Source organism: Macrobrachium rosenbergii, chromosome 55 (genome assembly GCF_040412425.1).
Source record: "Macrobrachium rosenbergii isolate ZJJX-2024 chromosome 55, ASM4041242v1, whole genome shotgun sequence".
NCBI classification, from domain to species: Eukaryota; Metazoa; Arthropoda; class Malacostraca; order Decapoda; family Palaemonidae; genus Macrobrachium; species Macrobrachium rosenbergii.
In genome coordinates this window covers 67,432,092-67,456,315 of record NC_089795.1, presented here as the reverse complement: position 1 = coordinate 67,456,315, position 24,224 = coordinate 67,432,092, and the positions used below count along the sequence as shown (strand labels likewise).

Genomic DNA, 24,224 nt, shown 5'->3' with positions numbered 1-24,224 from the left:
GCTAACTGCCACTTGGATGTTGCATTAGAGCCCGCTCCCATCGTTCTCAAAACTACCCAAATATCATCATAAACAAGGCTATTTACCCACTCATTATATTGCAGTGACTAGGCTATAATGGGTAAAACTGAAGACAATAATTATTGGGTCCTTCTAGGTTCAGTGACAACCAATTTACTTGCAAAATGGACACCATGTTTAATACCAACCCCTTGGGATGAACATTGCCTAAACACATAAACAGAGGATGGTAAATAGCCTAGGCCTAACATAAACAAGACATAAACATAAACAAGACATAAACATAAACAAAAACATTAAAAAGGCTGTATATACCCAAGTCGGCGACTGGCTGGAACCAGACCATGGTAACAGTCTTCAGTTTTGCCCCATATTGCTGACTAGCCTGGGCTAGGCTATCTCATTATATCATAGGTAGGCACTCGGGCTACACCCCAACCATCCCTCTTCGACTAGGATAGGCTATTAACTTCACATCTGCAATTCCAATTCTCCTCTAAACATACTCCATCGTAATCATACCTCACTTGGCATTCTTGTAGGGCCTGACGGGCTATCTGACCTAGCCTAAATGAGGCCCGGCCCTATGCTAGGCTTTAGTTACAAACTTGCCGCCCCCGGCAATTTGACGACGAGATGTATGCAGTATCAAAATGAATAGTGCAGGTGGCAACATAATTCTTGTAATGGTGGATTAAAGTAGACTACCCCATTTACCCTTGGGAGGGATATTTAGGCTACCTTAACTGACTACCCTGGGATTTAGGGTTCTCGATCTGCACCAATACCTACATTAGAATCGTTAGCTTCATTTAGCTTCCACTATTTTGAAATTATGTACAGGTCTGGTCATTTCTGTCCTTATTCACAACTTACAGCAATGTCTTGACGGCCAGAAGATACTGATGTTTTCGAACACTATTCGGACAGTGCAATATCAATGTTGATATACATTCACAACTGCAGACGAGCATTGTTTACCTGCGTAGTGGCGCAGAAAATAAAGTTGACGCTCGGAGAGCGTATTGACCGTTCGAAAAACGTCTCTTTAAACACTAATTTTATTTCTATTTTTCGTAAATATGGCAAAAAAGAAAGAAAATGCAAAAGAATCTTAGTGCTTTTGATATTTCTTATTCTGTGTTAAGCAGAGTGGTAGCAGACACACAATACTCTACCAAAAATTTAGTCGTTAAAACATAAAACTCTCTTTCTTTTAAATACACTATGTGTAATTCAAGAATAGTGTTGGCTTATGCCAACACGCAGTCCTGCATTTCACAGTAAGCTCGTATAATTAAGATACAGTGACAATTTAGATGTTCCTTGTGAGATAGTCAGCTTATCACAAGGACATTCAATCAGTGCATAATTTGAATCTCGGAAACTTTTTTCCTCTTCGCGTTTTCATTTTTTCAGATATCAAATTAATTTTTTGGAAAGCCTTGTCCACCTTCCTCCTGGTCCATCAGACGGGCTGCTTGCTGTATGTCAATTATGGCTTATAGTTTTCTTGTTTCCTTTACTTAAGGCACGGATGTCTTAGAATGCTCTTTATTTTGGATTGGCAAAACCTGTTATTTGTTTGTTGTACTGCCTGTTTTCTATATAAGCTTTTTTTTTCAAATGTTGTTTTTTTCTTTTGCATTACAGAATTGCTACTTCACCATTATGCTATGTGTTTAGTATATAGCCATTAAAATATATGACGATTTGTCATATCCTCAGTGAGCTATTGTTCTGGTACTACCTGCAATAGTTCTTAAACCACACCTAGTAGAATTTCGACAAACATTATTTAAATCACTTGATCCACGAGGTTACGATTTTTTAATAATATATAAACCGGTATCTATTGCGTAATATAGAATCCGTGCAAAGGCCATGGGTATGACTTACCCGCTTAGTATTAGACATCCTTGGGAAATGTCTCGATGTGACACAAAGCCAGCATATAGCAACCATCTAGCTAGCACTTAGAATTTCAGACTTGGAGGTTTCGTAGGAATCGAATGAGTAAGGAGTGAGGTTGGTGACACATTTGTGGATGACTTTTGGCTCCTATTGACACCTTTGATAAAGATCTGAGATGGTATTTAGAGTCAGTAAAGTATGCATGTAAAACTTTCACTCCATTTGCACCTCATAATTTTATTTTAGATTCATGGTGTTTCTGTACCTTGCAATGATTAAATTCTTAGTCAAATTTAGATAATTGTGTTTTATTCACTCTACTACTTTTTGTATATTTACATACACATTATATACTGTGTGTGTGTATATGTATATCTATCTATATATATATATATATATATATATATATATATATATATATATATATATATATATATGTGTGTGTGTGTGTGTGTATATATATATATATATATATAGGAACGTGAATTCTTCTCGACAGTGCCAAACTCAAGTGGTCTGATAATGTATATCTCACTGTACAAACCATTTACCCTTTGTCCGATATGAAAGTCATTTTCAAAGTAATCATTTTTTTTTGTGTATGAGAAAGAGAGAGAGAGTATTTAGTGAAGCGCAGAAGGGCCATGGCCTTATCCTGATGTATTTATTTGTTATTAATTTGGCTGCTTTATTTAATCTAGCCTTGCAACTTCTTCAGCTAATATTTTGCCAGACCATCATGACCGTAACGTGGTCTAGTGATTACATCTGTTGTGCTTTATTTATCCATGATTATTTACTTAAGAAGGGTAAGATTTTTAGATAATTTCGTTTATCGTACTGCGATTGGTATTTGATGTCATATTTAGATGTTCATCAAATATCAGTAATTTTTTCCCCACTCTGTTATCTATTTGTACTTCTGAGTTTTCCCGACTGTTTTAGAATAAAACTTTTTTAGGTTTCTTTGTGGTCCCATTAATATAGCCTACACTGTTTCATATCCATTTAGTTTCGAACTGTTTCTGTTCACCCAACTCTATATCATTTTTCCCGTTCCCTTTAATGATCATAGCTTGTGGATGGTTATTGAATGGTGCGCATTGGTTCAGTTTCCATTATCGTCGATGAAACGTTTGAACACCATTGTCCCCTCCGTTATCTCGTAGCCCCTAGGCAAAGGCGCTTTAAAACAACCACTGGCACGAGTAATCTCTTTCCGTGTCTCGTGATGCCACTGTCATGGGTGCTGTGCGCCTCAAGAGCTAGGTACAGAGTATTGCAATATTATAACTGATTATAATGACTTGCGTATTTAACTCATATCATTTAGAGATGATGACTACAACAATTGTTACTTGTTCATTTACATCATAAACTGGCATTTTCCTTTTTCTCCAGTTTTCAACTCTAGTTGATTTTACCTATCACCATAGTCTACATATATAAAAATCTAGATTTTTTTGTGTTTACTATCATGCATTAAGTACTTTTTAAAACATATTTAGTGGTCCCATAACCGAGTCTAATTAGGTTCCATGAAGACTGGGTTAATCTAGTCAAGATTAACACTTGGTGCCATCTCTCTACCTTTGACTGCCGGGAAGTAAATCACGCAAATATATGTTGGTCCCTAAGGTCAATCATTTAATTGCTTTGTTCTCGTGTACAGAAGAAATGTCTGGTACCTGTCTCTTCATTTCTGCACAAATATTACCACTTATTCATATAGTCAGAACTCATAATTACTGGCTTGTGCCACTTCGTTCCGTTAATTAGTTTCTCAGTTGTCTTTCACCTCCCAAGGCGTTTTGTTTCTAAGCCATTTTTCCTTTACCTCTATTTTCAGTGTTTTCGTGTGATAATTCCTCAATTATTTTTTATTATATTTATTGCATCCATACTTTATCTCCCCAGGATTGTCTTATGTGGTCTGGTTTTAAATCTCCCACAGCATGAATTCTAAATAAAATTAACCAGTTTAAACCTCTTATATGTTTAAACTTTTGTTATTGTTGATCATGGCGGCTGCAAATGTACCAGTAAAGGTTCTTCTTGTAACCCAATCTGCTATTCAAACATTTTCTGACTCACTCCTTTTTCAATAGATAGCCATGCAAGATAGACATGAGGGCGTAGGAATCAGAATAAAAAACAAACATAAATACAGCCACACATTATATATATATATATATATATATATATATAATATATATATATATATATATATATATATAGTTAAACTAGGGCTCCAGTATATGTTATCTAATATAGTTCCCAAACTAATATTACCTTATGAAAGGATATTCATTTCCCAATTCAACTTTTTGTTAAAAACTGCCCATAGAATGCTTACAATGATATAAAATTTAGTTGTGCAAAAACTAAACCTATTTACAATCATAATTTTGATAAAAACTTGTCATAAATTCTGACAAGGATTTGCATGAAGGAATACTAATTTTGAAAATACTGATTTATTAATGATGTAACTTTCACCTTCAGATACTTTAATATTTGTATGAAGGAACTATGATCTGTAAACTACCATGTAGTATTTTTTGATCATTTTCGCTCTCCTTCGTCTAATTTTCCTTTTTATATTTCAATTTTGCAACTGTTCACAGTTTCTCTACCACTGACAAAATATAAATCACAAATATTGGGCAAGCTATGTAATCTTTGTAAGGATTTTCAGAAGATATTTAAAATGACAGAGTAGCTACTAAGAAAAACAATCAGATTGGCATTAAAAAGGCAAAGGGTACCAGAGTGACACTGTGATCAAATGATGATTTTCTCCTTATAATACAAGATCTAAAATGAAAACAATGGCAGGCTCATCTGTATTCAAGACAAATAATTGCATCCTTCAAGGAAAACATTGGGCCCTATCTTGTTTATTATAATAAAATTAAAAAGGACAGTACAGTACAAAGGATGGTAGAAATCAAGAGCAGAAAAGCTAAAGTAAGCAGATGATCTAGTGTTACCAGCAAAACAAAGTTTAAAAGAACAGTAGAATGAAGTAGAGGACTGAAAATTGATGGAAGCACAACTAATCTTATGTGCTGTAGATGAAGTAAGGAAGAAAGTTCAGCTAGAAAGTGGCTGTGTGGATGCTGTGAGGTATGGAGGTGAATGCAATATGTGCATCAAATGCCAAGCTTGGTGTCACAAGAACTACAGGTTTTACAAAACTGTTAAATGATTTTTTTGATGTTTGAAATGTATTAGAAAAGTTAACATTTAAACAAGGAAAAAATATTACCATATTACAGTGTAAAAAAAGGTCTTAGAAGCTAGAATAACACATTGCATTGTGAAACCAGTGGTGAAATGACAATATATTAGTGAAGATACTGTACAAAGAATATTCTGGCCAAATTGGAAGGCAACTGTGGGAACATTGGTAAATAAAGCCCATCCTATTATGATTAAGACAAACTCTACATGTACAATGCTTGTACCTATACCTAGTCAGACCCTGGAGACCCTGGTGGTATTTTGAAGGGAGGAACTATTGCTGAGATTGTAGGAACAGAGTAGTCTGGATAAAACATATTACAAATGAAAAAGTTGATGAAACATGCAATATCCATGACTGAAAAATAGACTGAAATCAAAGACTAAGGTGATTTGGGCATACAGTGAGAAAAGATGAGGAAAAGTCAGTATAAGATATAAAAGCAGGACAAACCTAATAAGAGAGTCCTTAATGTTACGGTGAAAGACACAGAAGACCTTGGCCAGATGGGAATTCAGGTCAACAGGGCAAAAGGCATTGGTGGAGAGAAATCACTACACATCTAAACTTATAATGGAATAAGTAACGATGGTGATGATGTTGTTAAGTACTATACTGTATTGTTAAATCTCACTTCATCATCCCCAATTAAAGTTGTGAATATGCACTGATCAGGAGGCATATATTTGTTATGCAAAATCTCAGTTGCAAACATTTCTACCACCTATATTATTTGTTTAGTGGACTTCACAAATGGGGTTGAATTTATTACTTCTACCTCTGGTCAAGTGATCCTTTCTTACATGCTTCAAGATTGTTTTCATTTATTTTCCTTGACATCATTTTCTTTGTGTATTAGGTTTTCTAAACAGAAAGGTACTGAGAGCTAAACATGCATTTCAAATTATAACATCTTTTGACGTCTCTCTTGTTAAGCTGCTCTCTTAACATTTATTTCTTACTTGTTCAATGTTGCTATTACTGATTTTTTCAAATTTTTTAACATATGTTTCTTGGAAGGAGAACTTGAACCTAGTACTTTAATTTCTAATTTAATTCCTTCAAGGTCATGCCTGTTCTTTTGTTATCAATATTGTATTGCAAGTATAAATTAGACATTCTTTCAATACAGTATGGTGGTTTGAATCATATTTGATACATTTTGTTGAGGCAGATCCATGCAACATAGCTTCACACTATTTCTACACTATTGGGACTTTGGTAAGGTTTCGATCTCTGCTACAATTTGCGAGGCTTCTTTTTATTCAAGGGTGTAATTTTTGTTGTTGTCATTCTTGTCAAGGGAATCAAACATCATAATTCTACATCTGTTAATTGGATCTGTAACGTCACCTACAGAGCCGTCAGCGGAGTAATTTTTGTTGTTGTCAAACTTCTTGTCAAGGAATCAATCCCATCGCAATTCTACATCTACGTGCATTGGATCTTCTACATCTTATCTTTGTATAACATTACTGTTGCCTGTACATTATGCATTTAATTTTGCTTCCAAACTCTCATATCTGCGTTATCAATTTTTCCACTGATAGGCAATTTTCTTATTAGTTGATTGGCTTTGTAACCACACTTACATTTTACATTTTCCGAACATTTCCCTATATGACTACCTTGACAATATACTTCAACTTTAGTGATGATATTTTCTATTTAAATTTCAATTCAGTATTGATTTGCTCTGGATTTTAAGACATTCACTTAAATTTGATTTAGTCTCATAATACTCTATTTGTTTATTTAGCAATTCAAGGAGAAACCTCATTGGAACAATCCAAATTCAGAGCAAACCCACACTGTGTGACATAAAACAGAACATTAATATAAACAGTTTCCCAGTCATATGCTAGGGCAAACATTCTTACAGAAAGATGAACAGCATTCCTTTCAAAGCTGTGTTAGGGATTGTACCTGTATCTAAATATACTCCAACTGATGTTTCTTGGCTGCTTACTGAATATGAAATTTCTTGTAAAAAAAATCTAAAAACTGGAAAATCACAGTATCAATATTCTGTAAAAAAAAAAAAATAGCCAAATATCAAGCACCATTTGTTTTGTTGAGGATCCTGGCTATCATATCAACTGAGTAAATCAAGGTCTTTAGTTCACTGAACAACAGTTAAAAGGAATGTCACTGAATCTTGTATTAAGTAAAAATTTATAGTTTTATACCTAAGCCTTGGACTGTTTAAACTTAGGAGCTTTTAATGAAAAAATTGTTCATAAATATAAACAAGGAAATTAGTATTTAGTTTATGTTTGAATGATTACTCTTTTCAGTTATTAGTTTTAATTCTAGTTGTGACCAGATTATCCAAGATTATCTTTTCCTGACCAATCTTTGACAGCAATATACCCTGTTCTAAAATGTCTTATTTGTGCCCTGATGATGTGTTAATAAATGTTGAAGTGCTTAGTATTGAACCTCTCAGCTATTTTCCAATGGCATCTGTTGCTTTTGGTAAAATCTTGTGCATCATGATTTTTTAACATGTGTGATTTTTAACACGTATTCAATGACACCCTTATTGGCAGTGCATCTCTCAAAGGCTGGACCCAGCACCATGAGAGCTTGGTACCCTGTCCCAACCTTACTGTCCTACTTCTAAACAGAAGGCCATTAAATGATGATAATATTCTGCCACTACCTGTCATCAAAAATCTATCACAACAATTAAAGAAAAAAAAGGTTAACTAGGAGATGCAAAAACAGTTCTTAATATATATCAAAATTATAAATGGTATAGTAAAACAATGGGACTAGCCCTGTTCTTATAAAAATATCAACATATATTTAAATACATATCTTTCTTCATATACAAACAATGTGATTTTTGTGCTTTAAAATCTCCGAATAATGAATCTTCATCAATGTTCTCTAAACAAATCATTAACCTCCTTTTCTTCCTGTTGACTACGAAATATATTGCTACTCATCCAGAACTTCTTACAACTTGTGAAGGCTGTGTCACAGGACCAGATACTTTAGAGCACTGAAAGAAAAGCCTGATGTAGATGGTTGCAAAGGAGATGGAAATCTCATGGCCTTACAATACCATTGGCATTTAGAGCTCTAGGAGATTGATTATGCCATTTCTTGAGCAAACCTTTGCACGGCACCCCACTGAGATGGGTCTTGCCTCATTTGGTAACTGTGGGAGGTCTAGACGTTATTCAGGGGAGAGTTGAAAACAAATTTCTGCTTTTATGAGAGGTCCACCAGGAGTATTTAAATGAGGTCTTGGACCTCTGAAACTTATATTTTCTTTTACAGACTGCTGTGAAGACGACACTGTACTACTTCATACGTGAAAATAGCTGCTGTTTTTGGTCAGGAAGCTCTTCCATCATTTCCTCCTCTTCTTCTACAATAGCTCGAGGGCTGATGCTACTTTTTAGGACTGAAGCTTGCTGCAATAATTCTTTATATTAACACCGCTAACAATTATCGTAATAACATCACCTGACTCCTCTCGTAGATGAATAGATAGTGTGAATAGTGTTGAGGTTGAGTTCAAATAATGATCGCTGCATAACCCTCTCCTCCAACAGATGATTTAAGGCTTACTGGAGAAAGGCATGTCACATTCCTCAACAATACACATCCAGGAGTAATGGTTTCGGTATATTCTCTCTTCCAAAACTGAGTTTGAAATAGTACCATTCATTTCACCTAAACACAATAAATAGAATCATTATGTGAACATTTTTATTGATGAATATCATAATTTCAAAGCAATACTATGTGGTAAAATATTGTTTGTTCACTCAAAAAGGGTCATATGTCAAAAAAATCCTAGTAGTAGTTACCAATTGCAGTGAGCTTTGTGTTACCATTATAATCATGGCTTATACAAAAAATCCTTGTACAGGGTGGGGCAAATCAAATGCCCGAGTTTTGATAGGCTATTAGGAAAAGTAAAACAATACTTACAGAATTATTTGTTGTTTTATTTGAATCAGTATACAATGCTGTTTGTGTGATCGTTGAAGATGGCATCAGGAAGATGGTTACCATCTGTAGCGATGCACTGTTGAAAATGATGTCTGAAGTTTTCATTTGCTCTTGACATCTTTAGGGGTATTGCAGCAATTTCCTCCCGAATGCGCATCTTCAATTCTTCCAAATTGTGTACTTCTGAACACTTTCTTCTTCAGATATCCCCACAGAAGAAGTCCATTTTTACAATTTGGAAGAATTGAAGATCACGGTCGGGAGGAAATTCCTGCAATACCCTTTGAGATGTGCCGAAGAGCAGCTGAAAACTTCAGACATAGCCTTCAACAGTGCATCGCTACAGATAGCCACCATCTTCCTGGATGCCATCTTCAAAAGATCACACAAACGGCATTGTATACAGATTCAAATAAAACAACAAATAATTCTGTGAGTATTGTTTTACTTTTCCTAATAGCCTATCAAAACTCGGGCATTTGATTTGCCCCACCCTGTAGTAATTACCAGTGACAATGAACTTTGTGTTACCATTATAATCAAATACTTAAACCAGACAACTGGGTCAAAATTCTTGACTCTCACTGAGCTGGCCCTGTCTTGTGTGACACAATGTAAATGACGCCAAAGATATTTTGCTTTTGGTCTTTTACTTTTCATTTGTCCTTTTCAATCTTTTACTAGGTTGTTAAACTTTAACTTTAATTTACTCAATTTTCAACTCCCATTTACAAACAAATCCTTTGGAGAACCCTTGAGCTGATATATGTGACTCAGTGATATTAAACTAATTCATAACTAATTAAATGATACCGCAAAGGAAGCAAAGAGGAGCTGGTGAAAGTTATCATTAAGTATTAAATGACGGATGACCACGACAGATGCCAGGATAGCAAATATGGAGAAGAGAAGGAGAAGGAGACCCAGAATAGGTAAAAATTCAATTACCTTTGGGACATACTGGGCTATGAGACTTGTGTGAGGCAGTAACAGCATGACTGAAGTGGAAAGAGATTGCATAACTAAAGGTAAATTAAAGTACTGCATCCCATTATTAAACAATAAATATAAATTCATGATGCATGTATCAGACACATGACCACAAAAAGTTAGAACTCTTACACAGAGTTTGTTTGAAGTTTCCATTGAAAAAGATATGTGGTGAGATGAAGAGTCCAGAAAGTAAAGAGTAGATTCAGATTTCAAAGGCACATGGTTTCATCCTGCAGCGACAGGAAATGAAGGGCAATTAGTCAAAACCGCAGCAGATGTGAAGGGAGAAGGATGAAGACCTGTAGTACGGTCTACATGGAGGAGGATGAAGACCTGTAGGAAGGCCTACACAATCATACAAAAAGGTCATGCAACAAGAAGTAGACCTAACAAGAACCCAGGCAGAAATTGCACAACACAGAGCAGGAGAGAGACCACATCCTACACCTAACCCTGTAAGGAGAAAATCTGACAAAAAAAAATCAGTGACTATTACCATGATTGTAACATAATTATTCTTATAAGGTAGTTAAACAGATCATTTAGTCACATTTTAGGCTCATGGGGTTACTAAAAATTTCTGTAAATGAGAAGTGAAAATCAGAAATGCAGAGCTGGACAGTTAAGTAAGAACACAATAAACAGAGGGGTTGAGTACTGAATCTTCAAATATATACCAAATCTTCAAATACCTAGTTTTACTGGTGAAACTATATTACACAAAAATAAAATTAATATACAAAGGGATTCCAAAAGTTGTAGTGGAAAAATTCTTTTATTTCAACATTCACCCACAAACAGTTGCATTAAAAGCATAAAGCAGACTTCTATACATATGCTTTCTAAGAAAGCCAATACATGAGTGATGATTTGTAAGTTCCAAATTCAAGACAGCCTATGGATATTGGCTCTTTCTTTTTACTGTAAACAATAATTTCTTAGCAATTCTAAACCCTTCAGGCAACCACATAAAATAGTAAATAATAAGCTGTACAGGCAAAAATTGGACTCCAATATAATGGAAGTAAAAATCCTATAATTTTTCATGTATCACTCATACCTCAATAAAAAATAATTCTATAATACAAGGTCAAAACACCATAACAGGAAACATTTTATTTCCGATTTACCCTCCTGCTAAATACTTTCAATAACTTTAACTAGTCTCCATGTTTTCTCTTCCTTATCGCCACCCAATAAATAATGTATCATCTGCAAACAGTAACCATTCCACTAAATGGCCCATTTATCACCACAACTTTCCATCTATATCTAATTTCCTTTCCTTGTTTCTAGTAGTGCTTTTAATCTCTTCTTTGAGAGTTAACAACAAAATAAGTTGGACCTTCAAGGCTGCTTCAGCTTTAAGACAGAATCTCATCTCCAAGCTTTCTCTTTAAGACACTTGCAGTTAAGTGAAACCAGAAATATCTGAGGGTCCAAGAAATAATATCTCATTGACAAGCCCCAAATGTTGAAGCTTTCTCACTGACAGGCCAAAACAGTTAATGGCCCCTCCTCTCCCTATGAAGATCAAATTCAGAGTTACTGATACCACTGATATGACAACTTACATAACTTGGACCTAATTCTATAAAACACTCTAGTTATTGATGCCACTCAAGTTATTCTTTACAGTCCATCATTATTTGACTGTCTTCTTCATATAGTGTTCCAAGAAGTGATGCTCTAAGTTTTGTTGATCCAGTTCTCCAGCACTCCTAAGATCTTATTCACTGTACTAGTTATTGATATTAACTCTCTGGCTTCCTGATAACGGATGTAGACGCCATCCAAAAAAATGAAGTAATAAATTAAAATAAAATACTTTTTTCACGCTATGCGTGTCATAATAACACTTTTTACACAAGGCACACACCTTGTGTAAAAAGTGTTGTATGTTACTTGTGATCCATTTTTTTTTCACTAATTATTCTTTTATCATTGCAGACACAAGTGAACATGTAAAAAATTACAAGTGCAGTGGGCAAGAGCCCTGAAAGTTAGTGTAATCTAGGGAAGAAGACTAGTGCTTGAAGATAGCAAATCCCAATTGAAAAGAACATTCAGTGAGATATCCAGAAGAAAAAGTTTTTTTTGGAGAGATGTGTAAGGAGGCATAATAAGACTTTTCAAAAATGAGTGACCTGTAATAAATCCTGTATCAGAGGTTTGAGTTATTCACAAGAACCTTCCTTCTAAAAATATTGAACAATAATCTTTAAGTAATGGAAACCTGCATCAAGCCTTATCAAGTACAAAGGCCTGTGAAAGTGTGGACTTATATCCAATGATGCTAGACATCTTCACAAGTAGAAATGAAAACAGAAAATCAACAGCGATGGATATATAGGAACTGAATGAATCAACACCCTATTCACTTTAACAATCTTCTGCAAGAGGTCTTGTGATGGCTTCCTCTATTACTGAGGCCTTCCTGGATAACCTCAAGCATGAATATTGTCCTCAACCATGGATATCACATCCATGAATCACTCTGCTGAAGCCAAAAGGGCTATTAAAGTCATCCTTGTGTTGAGAGAGAGGCATAGTTATTATGAATACCTGAAGGATGAATGATTGCTTCTGGCCTCTAGGCTCCTGCATCTGACTGGGCCAAGCCATACACTGGTTAGCTTGTGATCCACAGAAGTCTCAGACCTTGCTGAATATACTGACAGTAGGACCTACTTTACTCTGCTGAGACTGTTAGCTTTAATGTTTCATAGAGACGAACTTTGGAACTATGCTGACCTTATTTGCCTCTGTTGACATGAAAATTTCAAATGCCAGTCTGAATATCTTTGAACAAGTGCCATCTTGAGTCCACGGGTAAACCAGCAATGCAGTTGGTGTGCAGTTCTCACCAACTGCTGAGCAAATGCTTGGAGAACTTAGAAGTCAGCCTTTGCTTTTGAGAAAGTTAGCGTGTTGGCCCTCTCTTTGGAGGTCAACAGCACTCTCAATTGCAGATCCCGACTAAAAGCACCTGCACACATCAGTATCTCTGGGCTGGGAGAAACCCATGAGACTTGATGATGTTGTTCGTTAGGCGAGCGGGTTCCGTTTCTCAGCTACCACTCTGTTGGCTGCAGTTGAATCTCCAACCGGCCAATGAAGAATAGGAGGAATTTATTTCTGGTGATAGAAATTCATTTCTCGCTATAATGTGGTTCAGATTCCACAATAGAAGCTGGGTCCCGTTGCTTCGGTAACCAATTGGTTCTTAGCCAACTAAAATAAATCTAATCCTTGGGCCAGCCCTAGGAGAGCTGTTAATCAGCTCAGTGGTCTGGTTTAAACTGAGATATACTTAACTTAACTTTACACCAGGTGATCAGGGTCCTGCCACCAAGATTTACTGATGCTACTAATGGGTTGTCTTCTGGTTGAATCGCCAATGAAGAAAACTTCTCGAGCTATTGTTTGGTGACCTCAACCCAAAACCACCTGTGAGGATCTAGTTTTTACAACAACATGGTTACCTCATCAGGATTGCCTTAACTTTACTGAAGGGATGTGGACTCACTCTATCAAGACTGCCAGACCAGGGGACAACTCTCTCTTTGATCCTCTCCTCCATCAATTGAACTAGCTCCTCACTTTTTTTAAGGCACTAAATCCCACTTCTTATAATTTACATGAAATCTAAGTTCTTTAAAGAATTGGTCAAGAGTCAAATTTTCACTAACTCTGGCAACTAAGATAACTCAGCTACTGTAAATAGCTATATACATTCAATTAAATAATCAAATGAAAGGAGAAATGTTAAGCACCTTTCTACAGTGTATTCCAAATTCCTGGTACATTTGACCTGCATGATCTGACATTTTAGAAAGCAGAATAAGAGCCCATGTGTAGAACAGATAGAAAAGGCTCTAGTATAAACACTGAGAAATACTATAATTCAAAACTATGAATTATGAAGTGAACTGAATAGAAAATGCTAACCCCTCTACAAAGAAGAGTCAGTTTGCAAAACTGACTCATTACCCCTGCTGGTGAGCAAGGAACTCCACTGGATTAGGCAATTCCCCTGACATCCAAGAGATATAATCCAATGTATGGAACTACAGTTTCTTCCCCTATGCCAAAACTTACAATGTCAAGATGATCAGTTTCAGCCTACAGGTTCCCTATAGGGATATCACATGGCATGTCAAAACAGAAAGGATTGTATTATTTTTACCAACATTGCTATCCGTGACTGTAAATTCCAGTTACTAACCTACATACAAATACAATTTTGTAGGCTATAAACCATTAAAAGCACACAGCAACATATGAACATAAAATTTAGGCCAAAGGCCAAGCACTGGGACTTATGAGGTCATTTAGAGCTGAAAATGATGACATAATTGTTAGGAGAGGTTGGGAAGATGGAAGAAAAAGAATGTGAACGGAGGTATGGTAGAGTGAAAGTGGTTGAAGGAACACTGCAAGGAACCTTAAGTAATGCCTACAGTGCACCGTGGGAGGTGCACTGATGGCATTATGCCCCCACAGGGCTATTAATGCTAACAAAGTACTAAAAAACTAATTTCTCCACTGTTACCTGTTTTATCTCTTAACAGCACAGTTGCATCAGAGAGAGAAGCATCAACGCTGCGCACCATGACAGCTAGAAAGGGTATCTTGCGGACACCGGCATATCCCCTCAGAGCAGCCCTTCTCAAGATCCATTTAATGTTGAAGACTGTTAAGGGAGATGCTTGATTTGGCTGATTTAGTTCCAGGTCCTCTAACATTTGTTGCCACGGTCCACATAAGAACTCATCAGCAGAGCTTTGAGAGCACACAATATCCTAAAATAAATTTGTTACATAATTTTGTAAAATATTGTTACCATCCTCTAATGTAAACAAATACCATTACAGTAATCCCATATGAAAAATTACATAAAGCACCAAAACTTACCTTGCTGACAGATGGGCTGTTATCTTCTTCACACAATGGCTGGACACTCATGTGAGCAGTTCTAAAACCTGGAATTAACACAAATGATAAAGCTTGGAATGTACAAAAGCCTTGCTTTTATATAAGACTTAACTACTACAATACAAAACTGGGAAAGGCTGTAACTGACATAAAAATGTTCTTGGGTAGCACTTCTCATCCCTCACACTAATGTAGTGCAATATGTTAAAATATGTTAAGAGTACAGAATCGCTCTCCTTACTGATGGTTAGCTAAGTTATCTTCTCCGTGCACTCTGATGATTACAGTCTTATGCAATGAGGGCACTAATAATGTCTATTTTTCATACTGATTATGTTAGCCCTGGACCAAAAAAGCAACAATGAGTGACCTCAGCTGGGAATCTATGCAACTTGCTACTGTTGCAAAGCAAATATATGTGAGAGATAAGGTGTTACATGAATTAGATCCTCACATGATACAGGTCTAAATTCTAATACGTACACTGGTAGGGTGAATCTATAATCTTGAATCAGCACCAAGAACGCAATCTATCATTGATAAAACTGTATTGACTAAGATGTTTACTGTATATTACTTCACAGCCAAGCAAAAAGAAGACCTTGTCTGGTTTTAAGAACTGCTAAAAATCTTCATGGCTATAGATAATAGAATCTCCCAAAGTGGTTACAGTGAAGATTCAGCCATGGGCAACTTTGATAGGATGGATGAAAATGCTAGTATTATAGATAATCAATCATACCTTGTCAAACAGTAATCTCATAAGGTTAAATGGAAGTATAAGTATGCAAACTTTCCTAATACTGTGCAGGATTGATACTTCCCTGCTCTCAGAAATTCAGTGAGGAGTTGTGTGAGAGCCACTAAGCGGTTTATGTTCGGTTTGAGGACACTTGATATTCTCCTATTCTTTTTAACCAGGCAAATCCCAGTATTTATGGAAAAGCGACATCTCATGGCAATGAACTCAGCTCAATCTCCATGTTAATGAACAGCTGAACTTTTAGCAAGGCATGGCTGAATGAAGTAAAAATAAGGTTTCATGGTAATAAGAACTACAAAAAAAAAAAAAAAAAAAAGCCAAGGCACATTGCCTACAGGTCAGCCACCTATGACCAGCAAAATTAATTATTAATGAACTTTTGCTAGAACTGGGTCCTACAGAGTATCTGAATTTGAAAAACTGTAATTAAAATTGGAACTTACCCTGAACTATATTTCTATCTAATAAGGTTCTGGATCACCAAAGGGTATAAGCTTTAGACCATACATGAAGTTGCAATATGAGTATCCAGTATGATTATTGTTGTTCCCGACCTAGCATTCTTTCCAAAGAAACTCTGCAAAATAACTGGCCTTTGTGTACTGAAATGCTGTTGATCATAAGCCTCTTTCATCCATAGGGAAAAAATCAGCTATGCATCCCTGTGTAGGTTTTCTGACTGCTCACAGAGGATAAGTATGAAGTAATGTTTATGTCAGCTTCTTAAACCTTAATGGACGGATCCCCTCATGAGAGGATCTAAAACAGGCTTTGGGTGGTGGATTGATCCCCTTTGAGGAGTATTAATATTATGCGCCATATGATTTGGCTGTGTCGAGTGGGAAAGGGTTTCCATCACTTCAATGGACCATAAATGAATAGTGGCAACTAAAGAATTCAGCTCAGCTCAATCGTGGACGCCTCAGGCAGAATAGTATTGTTCTTGACTTGAAGGGGGAATGTCTTGCTCCTCTCTCTCCCTTGACGTCTTTTTATTTATTTGCTCATAAATATACCCAGAGATTGCTGTTGGTTTAAGGTCTTATCTTTTATGATATGTTAGTTATAATTGTAATTTTGCAAATAAATATTAGAAAAAAAACATGTATACCTCCAAAAAAGTTACTGTATCTCCCAATCTCAGTAAATTTACGTAAATATTTTACAACTAGGAGTTAATTCAATGTTAAAATATCCAGTTTCTTGATGTGAAATCATCATCATCAACAGCTACAAAGATGTGTAGTGCAAAGGGCCCAGTGAAACTCTGTCATGCATGTTTTTCTCGTGGTTTATCTTCCATAAAACTACTTATCTGCAACTTCCCTTCTCACAGTTCTCATCCACATAAGCCTGGGTCTTCCAACTCTTCTGAGGCCCACAAGAGCCCAACTATCACTACCATGTGCTAGAGTGGTGCACTATCATGTACTACAGGAGTGGTGCTAAGGAAATGTCCAAGCCACTAACATCTGCCCTTCATCATTATCTCGTCTTAAGTCTCAAGGCTAAAACATGATTCACAAAAATCAAATTTATAACATATAAAAAATAAAAAAATTGAATTTTTGCTGGTTACTTTTAAAATACACTGACAAAGCATTTAGGAATAGATTTAGTTCATTACGCATAGTCTTATATTGTTAACATTAAACTTTACATCAGAGCAAACTTGCTTCAAGAAAAGACCTCACACACAGACATCTCTTCAGTAACATTTTCCAAAAATTTACAGACTGGTGAAAAAGGAAATTTAACAACTTTCTTGACATCTGCAACCTCCCAAAAATCATCCTGTCCTTGTCCACGGCCACATCTGTAACTCTGAAGTCTGCTGACATGTTTAGATAAAAGTAGAGCCCAATAGCAGCCTGAAGGAAAACAAGTGGCCAACTCCATGGCTACTGAACCAGAGTAAGAGAAAGTTTTCTTTTGCCCAAAGGTGCTCCACTGGGATGTTGTTTATCAGCCTACAGACTGACAAATCAGCCTGACAGAAGGTGACCTTATAGAACCTCTGATGATGCATCAAGAGAGAGGAGGAGTCTTTGCAATCTGATGATAAAATTGTGATCTTGCTCCATCACTCCTCTAGTAAGCTGCATAAAGGGCAACCTGAACAATGGTCTTGCTTTATTATGTGTGCACTCAGTGATGCATCCAATCAGTCAGATTTGGTCTGACAGGGCTGTAGTGGGTTACTGCCCTCAAGAATGGGTCCAACGAGCTAAAAATAGCTCTCAAACTCTACTTGCAAATGGTGAAAGACCTTCTGATCCTAATGAATTCCCTACATGCTGAGAAGGCCCCACTCCCCCACCAAAAAAGGGGGTAGAGAGGTATCAACTCAGCCCACTGACTGCCTACAGGGTCATAGTAATGAGTAACTGGCACCAATGGAATCAAACACTGAACCATAATCAGAGACATCAGTACACAGAACTTGACGTGGCATTGACATGGCAGAGGAGGAGGAAGACGACACCAACTGGTCACCTGTCTCACCATGAGAGGAAAGAAGGGAAGAGTTTCCTCCAGCTTAAATGTTCCCACGGAAGCCTGAGAAGAACAGGCCAGAACAGATCCCACAGGAAAAGCAGGGGACCAAGACTGAAAATTACTAAAAAACAAAAAGGGGCCTGAGTTAAAATTAAGGATGGTGTACTATAATTTAACAATGCTGGCAACTACCTTTGGCCTTCTTTTGTCTGGTTCCATTCCAGATTTCTCCTACTGTGATGGACACCATCAATAAGTAAAGTCTGAAAAAAAAAAAAAAACTGTGGCTCTTGGAAAAAAAATAAAAGAATCCAATGGTGAGGGACAGCAAAGTATTCATACATTCCCCTCTAACCTGGGCATCTATGCTGGGATAGCCTTCCATCATTATCTCTATAATACCAATCATAATGAAAATCAAACAATAGGCCACAGCATAATCAAAGCTCATCAAACAATCACAGATAATTTAAATGACATATTAAAAATAAAGACCTACAGCAGAAGACATGTGTTCTCTATAGCATGTGAGGGAAAAGCAGATAAGATAGTTGGTGGGGGATAACCACTCCCATCACCTACTTCCCAATAATAATGTACCTTGTTAACAAGCTTTCAATGACAGATTCCAGCTCCTGCCATACAATTCATCCCATATGAAAGATGAGGCTTTGTGCTGTCAGGGAAACAAATTAAGGTTAATCCCTTGGGCAGAGGAGTTTATACATTTGTCGAACTTCAAATTATCATGGAATACACAAAAATCAACAACAGAAATCACAATAAAATAGTGTTCTTAGCAAGTTAAACAGATCTGGAAGGGTTTCATGGAGCCAATGGAAGAATAATCCCTCCCAAGATGACGAGCAAAGATTTCTAACCTTCTTCCCCTAATAAGCCTCTCACTGAGGAACCAGCCAATGCACTCCTTACAAGGAGAGGAATACGATATCTGTGCAGATCATTGCCACAGGTGAGCATGAAGCATCCAGCCAAACAGCCCTGGCCTCTGATGCCTTTATGCTCATTTTTTCCCCATACTGAAAAAAAGCGACGTAAACAACTAAGCAACAACAAAGAAAATACTCAAGCTCAACTGACAGGGAGTGCAAGTATAATATCTGCACAAAGTGATAACCACCAGTTAACTACCTTTAATGGTTCAATGACCATCTTCTGCCTCAAGATATTTCTACATAAATGGTTATGATTTGTATTTCCATAGAAACAACTTGTTATAAAATAATATATATAGTATATTTAACAGTTCAAGTGACTTTTGCATTAAATATACAGTATAGTACTATTACATGAAATGTAAGCATGGATCAAGCAGCTTTGCAATTGATGTAAAAGTAATAAATATACAGTACAGTACAATTAAATTAAATGTAGCACAGAGATAAAACTAAGCTTGCACAACAGAAATCTCAACTTACACCAACCAACTGAGGTAAAGACCTGCAGGTCCAGGAAATTTTCTCTGTATAACTGGACCCCTGGAGATACAGATTTTTTTCATGATGTTTGTCTGATTTTAAAGGAGTGAAGAAACGAACAGTTATCCCTAACATTTTCTCTGATTCTAAGCCCTTGGTCTCACTAACCAGTGAAGTTACTTTTTTAATGACACCATTAAAATTTCAGCACTTGAATCATCTGGTATGTTCTTTTCTGTTTCTGTACCTGAAGCAATTAGCTGGTTCTAATTCCATTTCTTGCTAAAGATTGTCTTGAACCACTTTCACTATTTTTGATTTACTAAGTTGCTTATGCACTTGTAAACTTTGTAAAATTCTCTCTAAAATCTCCAGATGATGATGATGACTCCCCATTATATTTTCTTTGCATTGCTCTTAGATCATCTAGCTGCTGTTTGGAAATTCTAGCAAATTCTGAATCAGGAGGAGTGTTCTGAAGGGATTCCACACAAAAATCATTATCTGTGTCAATGTTGTCAAAAAAGTCATCTAATTCAAAATTACTGTTCAATCCAGCTTCATCAGTTTTTTGCTCTTTGACAGTAGATTCATCTCTCTTAATATCTTTTCCTTTATCAACACTGAAGAATTTACCAGAATTATTTAATCTTTCGTTTGAAGTATCAGAAGATTTAGAAGGAGAAGGAGTTTTATCTACACTATCCAAGGTCTTCTGTTGGATGACTTTCAGTGCTTCTCTGTTTTTTGAAGATGTTTTCCTTGGACTTGTAGGTTGAAGTGCATCTTTCAAAAATTCCTGATAAAAAATAAATATATTTATCAGTTAATGTACAATATTTCACAAAATCACCACCAGTAATTTTAGGAACTAACCTTAAACTAATCCGCAATGCATGATTAACATTTTGCAAGATATACCATTACAGGTAATTACTAAACTACTCTACAACTAATATACTGCACAAACATACTAAAGAGACCTCCCCTGACTATACCCCAATTATCATGAGAAACTTTTACCAAAGGAAATTCAAAATGTTACGTAAATTATTTCTATGCTGCACAATCTAGACCACAGAATTAGCATTCTAACAAATTTTTAAATTCATATAGTATTTTCCCTAGGTATACAAACCATTTCCTCAGCACAAGCCAGAATCATAGTTAACTGGTGGTGAGAAGGGAGAGTAGCGGAATCCCCACCTCACTCTCTTACCATCGCCTAGAACTTTTTCCTTTGCTATCAGGAACTAGTGGGTTGGTTGAATTGGGATTATGATACGATGCTCTCGTTTGTGTACCTAAGAAATTACTTCAAAAGTGTTTTATTTATTCCTCTGAAAATACAACCCACTATCTTTAATGTACTATCACATTCCCAGTCATAGGGTAAGCAAGGAAATGATAACTCTTTAAACCTACTATTTGATTTGGAATGTGGATGACAGAGCGACAGGGCCTTGGCCTGAGTGAGAAGTGCCTGGAATCTGGCTGAATAAAGGAAAATTCTTGGAGAATTAAGTGTGACCCTACATGGGGTGACACACAGTATAACCAAAGGTAGGTCAATCTAGTCAACATGAGTAATGGATTACGTAACAGTTTTTCCACTGGCACTTCCTTGCCAAACTCTTCCAGCAAAGGGAACAAACTCATAAAAAAATCAGGGCTGCAGTACATATTTCTGCAGAAGAAACAAAAGGGGTGGGGATCCATCCTCAGCTGAAGCAGCCACATGCCTACACATTCTTCACACCTCTCTTGATAATTTTTTTTCTGTTGACGACAGAAACCAGAAACACATACCATATGTACAAAAGTAAGAGGAAGAAGTGTCTTCAATCAACCCAAGTGGTAGAGTGCAGTCCACATGCCTGTTGTCCACCACATCCTTCACACCTACGTTGATAATTTTTTGTCTACATCCATGGCAAAAACAAGAAACATATATCAAATGTACAAAAGTAGGAGGAAGAAGTTTCTTCAATCAACTCAAGGAGCTGAGTGCAGTACACATCTGTTGTCCACCACATCCAAAGAAAAAGTATTGGATTACAGCACGCTAAGTGGGGGACTCCTCGCACTCACCTGCCTATTTCACTAAGCTTTAACAACTTCTTCCAGCTTGCATTGAGGAATACACCTACATGAAACCTTATGGTTTGTATTGATGTAAGTACAAAACTGGATTAAAGCCAACTGCTATGCATAAATATACCAAATTTTAGAAGAAATTTGTATTTTTCCTAAGTATATAAGCCAGAGCCTCTCGTGGGAAACTGGACAAAATGCACCATTGCCTGAATGCAGACTGAATGCATCATTACCCTTGACCGAATACACCACCAGCCTGGTCTAAATGCACCAACCACTTAGTCTGAATGCACCATTTTGTAAATAGTCTGAATGCACCACACTGCATAAAAATGCACTTGTTGTCTAGTTGATTGTGGTATCATCAAAATTTTGTAATTTGAGGAATAGAGAGTCTTATTTCTTTACTAAAGCTTTTATATCATTCAACCTTTTTATTATATTTGATATCAATATTTATTTTATGCACCCCAGCTTAGTCTATAGGCTATGAATTTTTCTGGCAGAAACCTTAAAGCGTCTTGTTGGTTTTGTAATATCCTATTTTCATTCAGAAACAGGTAAGCTTGTAGTTTAAATTAAGAGGTAGCTACCTAGCAAGGTAGTAAAGTTTTAAACTTCTCCCTCATAGCATAATGTGTTTATTGGTTTTGTAATATTCTATTTTTATTCTGACTTTTTAAAATAATTTACTTTATAAAAAAAATAAGCCTGCAAAGTGAATATATATAGTTACCTATATAGTCACCCAAAGAACAGGTGTTAAGTGAATTAAGTTGGTGCACTGGGACCATAAGGAATACTCCATTTTAATTAGTAGGTTTTAATCTTCTTCTAATAGCATAATGCATTTGTTGGTTTTGTAATATTCTTACTGTATTCAGACTTTGTAAATGATTCACTATATCAAAGAAAATAATCTGCACAGTGAAAATAGATACAGTACCTATATAGTTCCTCAAAGAGCAGGTGTTATGTGAATTAAGTTAGTGCATTGGGACCACAAGGAAAGATGCACCTGAATTAGGGAGTGGTGCAGTGGGACCAGATACTCTGTGCATTTGGACCATGATACATGGTGCATTCAGGCTAGTGTTGGTGCATTGAGGCAATGGTGCATTTAGTCCATAAACCCTCTCATGCAAGAGTATTCCCCGAAGTGAGCTGGAAATGGTTGTGGAAACTTAGTGACAAGGGTGTTAATTTGTGGCAGGCTGGTGAGATGCCAACAATAAAATTCTGCGGAGGAAGACTCAAACAGCCAACCCTGAGGGAAGATGGGATTAGGTAAGGTTGTAAAAATAAAAAAAAAATGGATGAGGAGAGTCCCCCACTCAGTTTGTCAGCACTTTTCTCTTCAGAATCAAAGGGTACGTGCTGTTTGGTATGAATAAAATACATAGGCTGATTATATGCAGAATAGGATACACTGGACCAGGTACAAGGGCATTTACAGCAATCCTATGTTAAATCTTTTATTTAGCTAGGACACATAATCTGTATAATGCAACCAAGGAGCAACTGCAGACCACAGGATATGAAAATTGTCAAAAAGCTTAATATAGCCTAAACTAACCATACCTTACCTGGGACACCGTGCCCTGACCTGGTGGGTTTTCTGCATCGTTGTGGCCTGAAGAATTTAGGTATTTTGGCCATTTTTGTGATAGTCTACTTATATCCCCAGTATGAAGTCAACCCCATAATCCAACCTGGGATACCTGTCTCATCGACCTGTTGTTTGGCAAACCTTGTCCTAGGCTATCACTAGGACCGGTTTCGTTTGAGGACATTCAACACTAAGGCTAGCCTACAGCCTTACACAAAAGGATACATACAATTGAGTAGAATCAGCTACCTGCATTATACCCGGTAAGTTCTTGGCTCGTACAGAGTTACATGTTGATCAATTATGCTACCCAAAACGGGTTGGGCAAACCTTTGACAGGTATGTTAAGCCTTGTGAAAATTTGGAAGTAGGTCTACTCAAGACCTACTACGTCTGCTTAAACGCCTAAGACACTTTAATAATCACATACACTCTAGCATCTTGTACAGTGGTGTACAGCATTACCTCGTCAAGGAAGCTGAAGTCGTCATCGTCTTGATCAAACATGGTATACGTAAAATATGGATCAATTTAAATGGATGACAGGGTTCCTCAGTACTTCAAAGTTCCTGAAGTAAGCGCCAACGCACAGTGTTTACGAACGGCCCAGTGTTAAATAGGTTTGTTTCTTTCACATAATTCCAACAACAATGTCAGCAAAGGTATTTTAGCATTGGTGCGTGAAATTTTTAAATCAAATTCAGTGAACATTTTTAAAGATCTTCAACCCTA

The 24,224-nt window shown here is 36.5% G+C and overlaps 2 protein-coding genes across 2 annotated transcripts in view; both read right to left on the bottom strand.

Moving 5' to 3' along the window:
* Positions 1-1,011, bottom strand: part of SCAP (SREBP cleavage activating protein) — a 100,161-nt gene extending 99,150 nt beyond the window's left edge. The window contains 1 exon segment of the mRNA XM_067098833.1: positions 898-1,011. The gene's annotated coding sequence lies outside the window, so the exon portion shown is untranslated.
* A 7,334-nt stretch (positions 1,012-8,345) lies between these two features.
* LOC136835367 (homologous recombination OB-fold protein-like) lies at positions 8,346-24,095 on the bottom strand. The gene is made up of 5 exons (XM_067098797.1): positions 23,958-24,095; positions 19,787-20,585; positions 15,065-15,133; positions 14,703-14,952; positions 8,346-8,872 (listed from the first exon to the last, which is right to left on the bottom strand). Exons 2-5 carry the CDS (start codon positions 19,919-19,921, stop codon positions 8,757-8,759), a joined length of 570 nt encoding a protein of 189 aa, XP_066954898.1. The 5' UTR covers positions 19,922-20,585; positions 23,958-24,095; the 3' UTR covers positions 8,346-8,756.
* Positions 24,096-24,224: the final 129 nt, after the last annotated feature.

Bases quoted from the DNA above. Each gene is read 5' to 3' on its own strand.
- LOC136835367 (XM_067098797.1), bottom strand. From the start codon at position 19,921: ATGTTAGGGATAACTGTTCGTTTCTTCACTCCTTTAAAATCAGACAAA. The intron at 15,134-19,786 runs GTAAGTTGAGAT...GTGTTAATTCCA, and splicing joins CTTTACCTCAGTTGGTTGGT to GGTTTTAGAACTGCTCACAT. The intron at 8,873-14,702 runs GTAACAGTGGAG...TATTGTGTTTAG, and splicing joins GCTGTTAAGAGATAAAACAG to GTGAAATGAATGGTACTATT.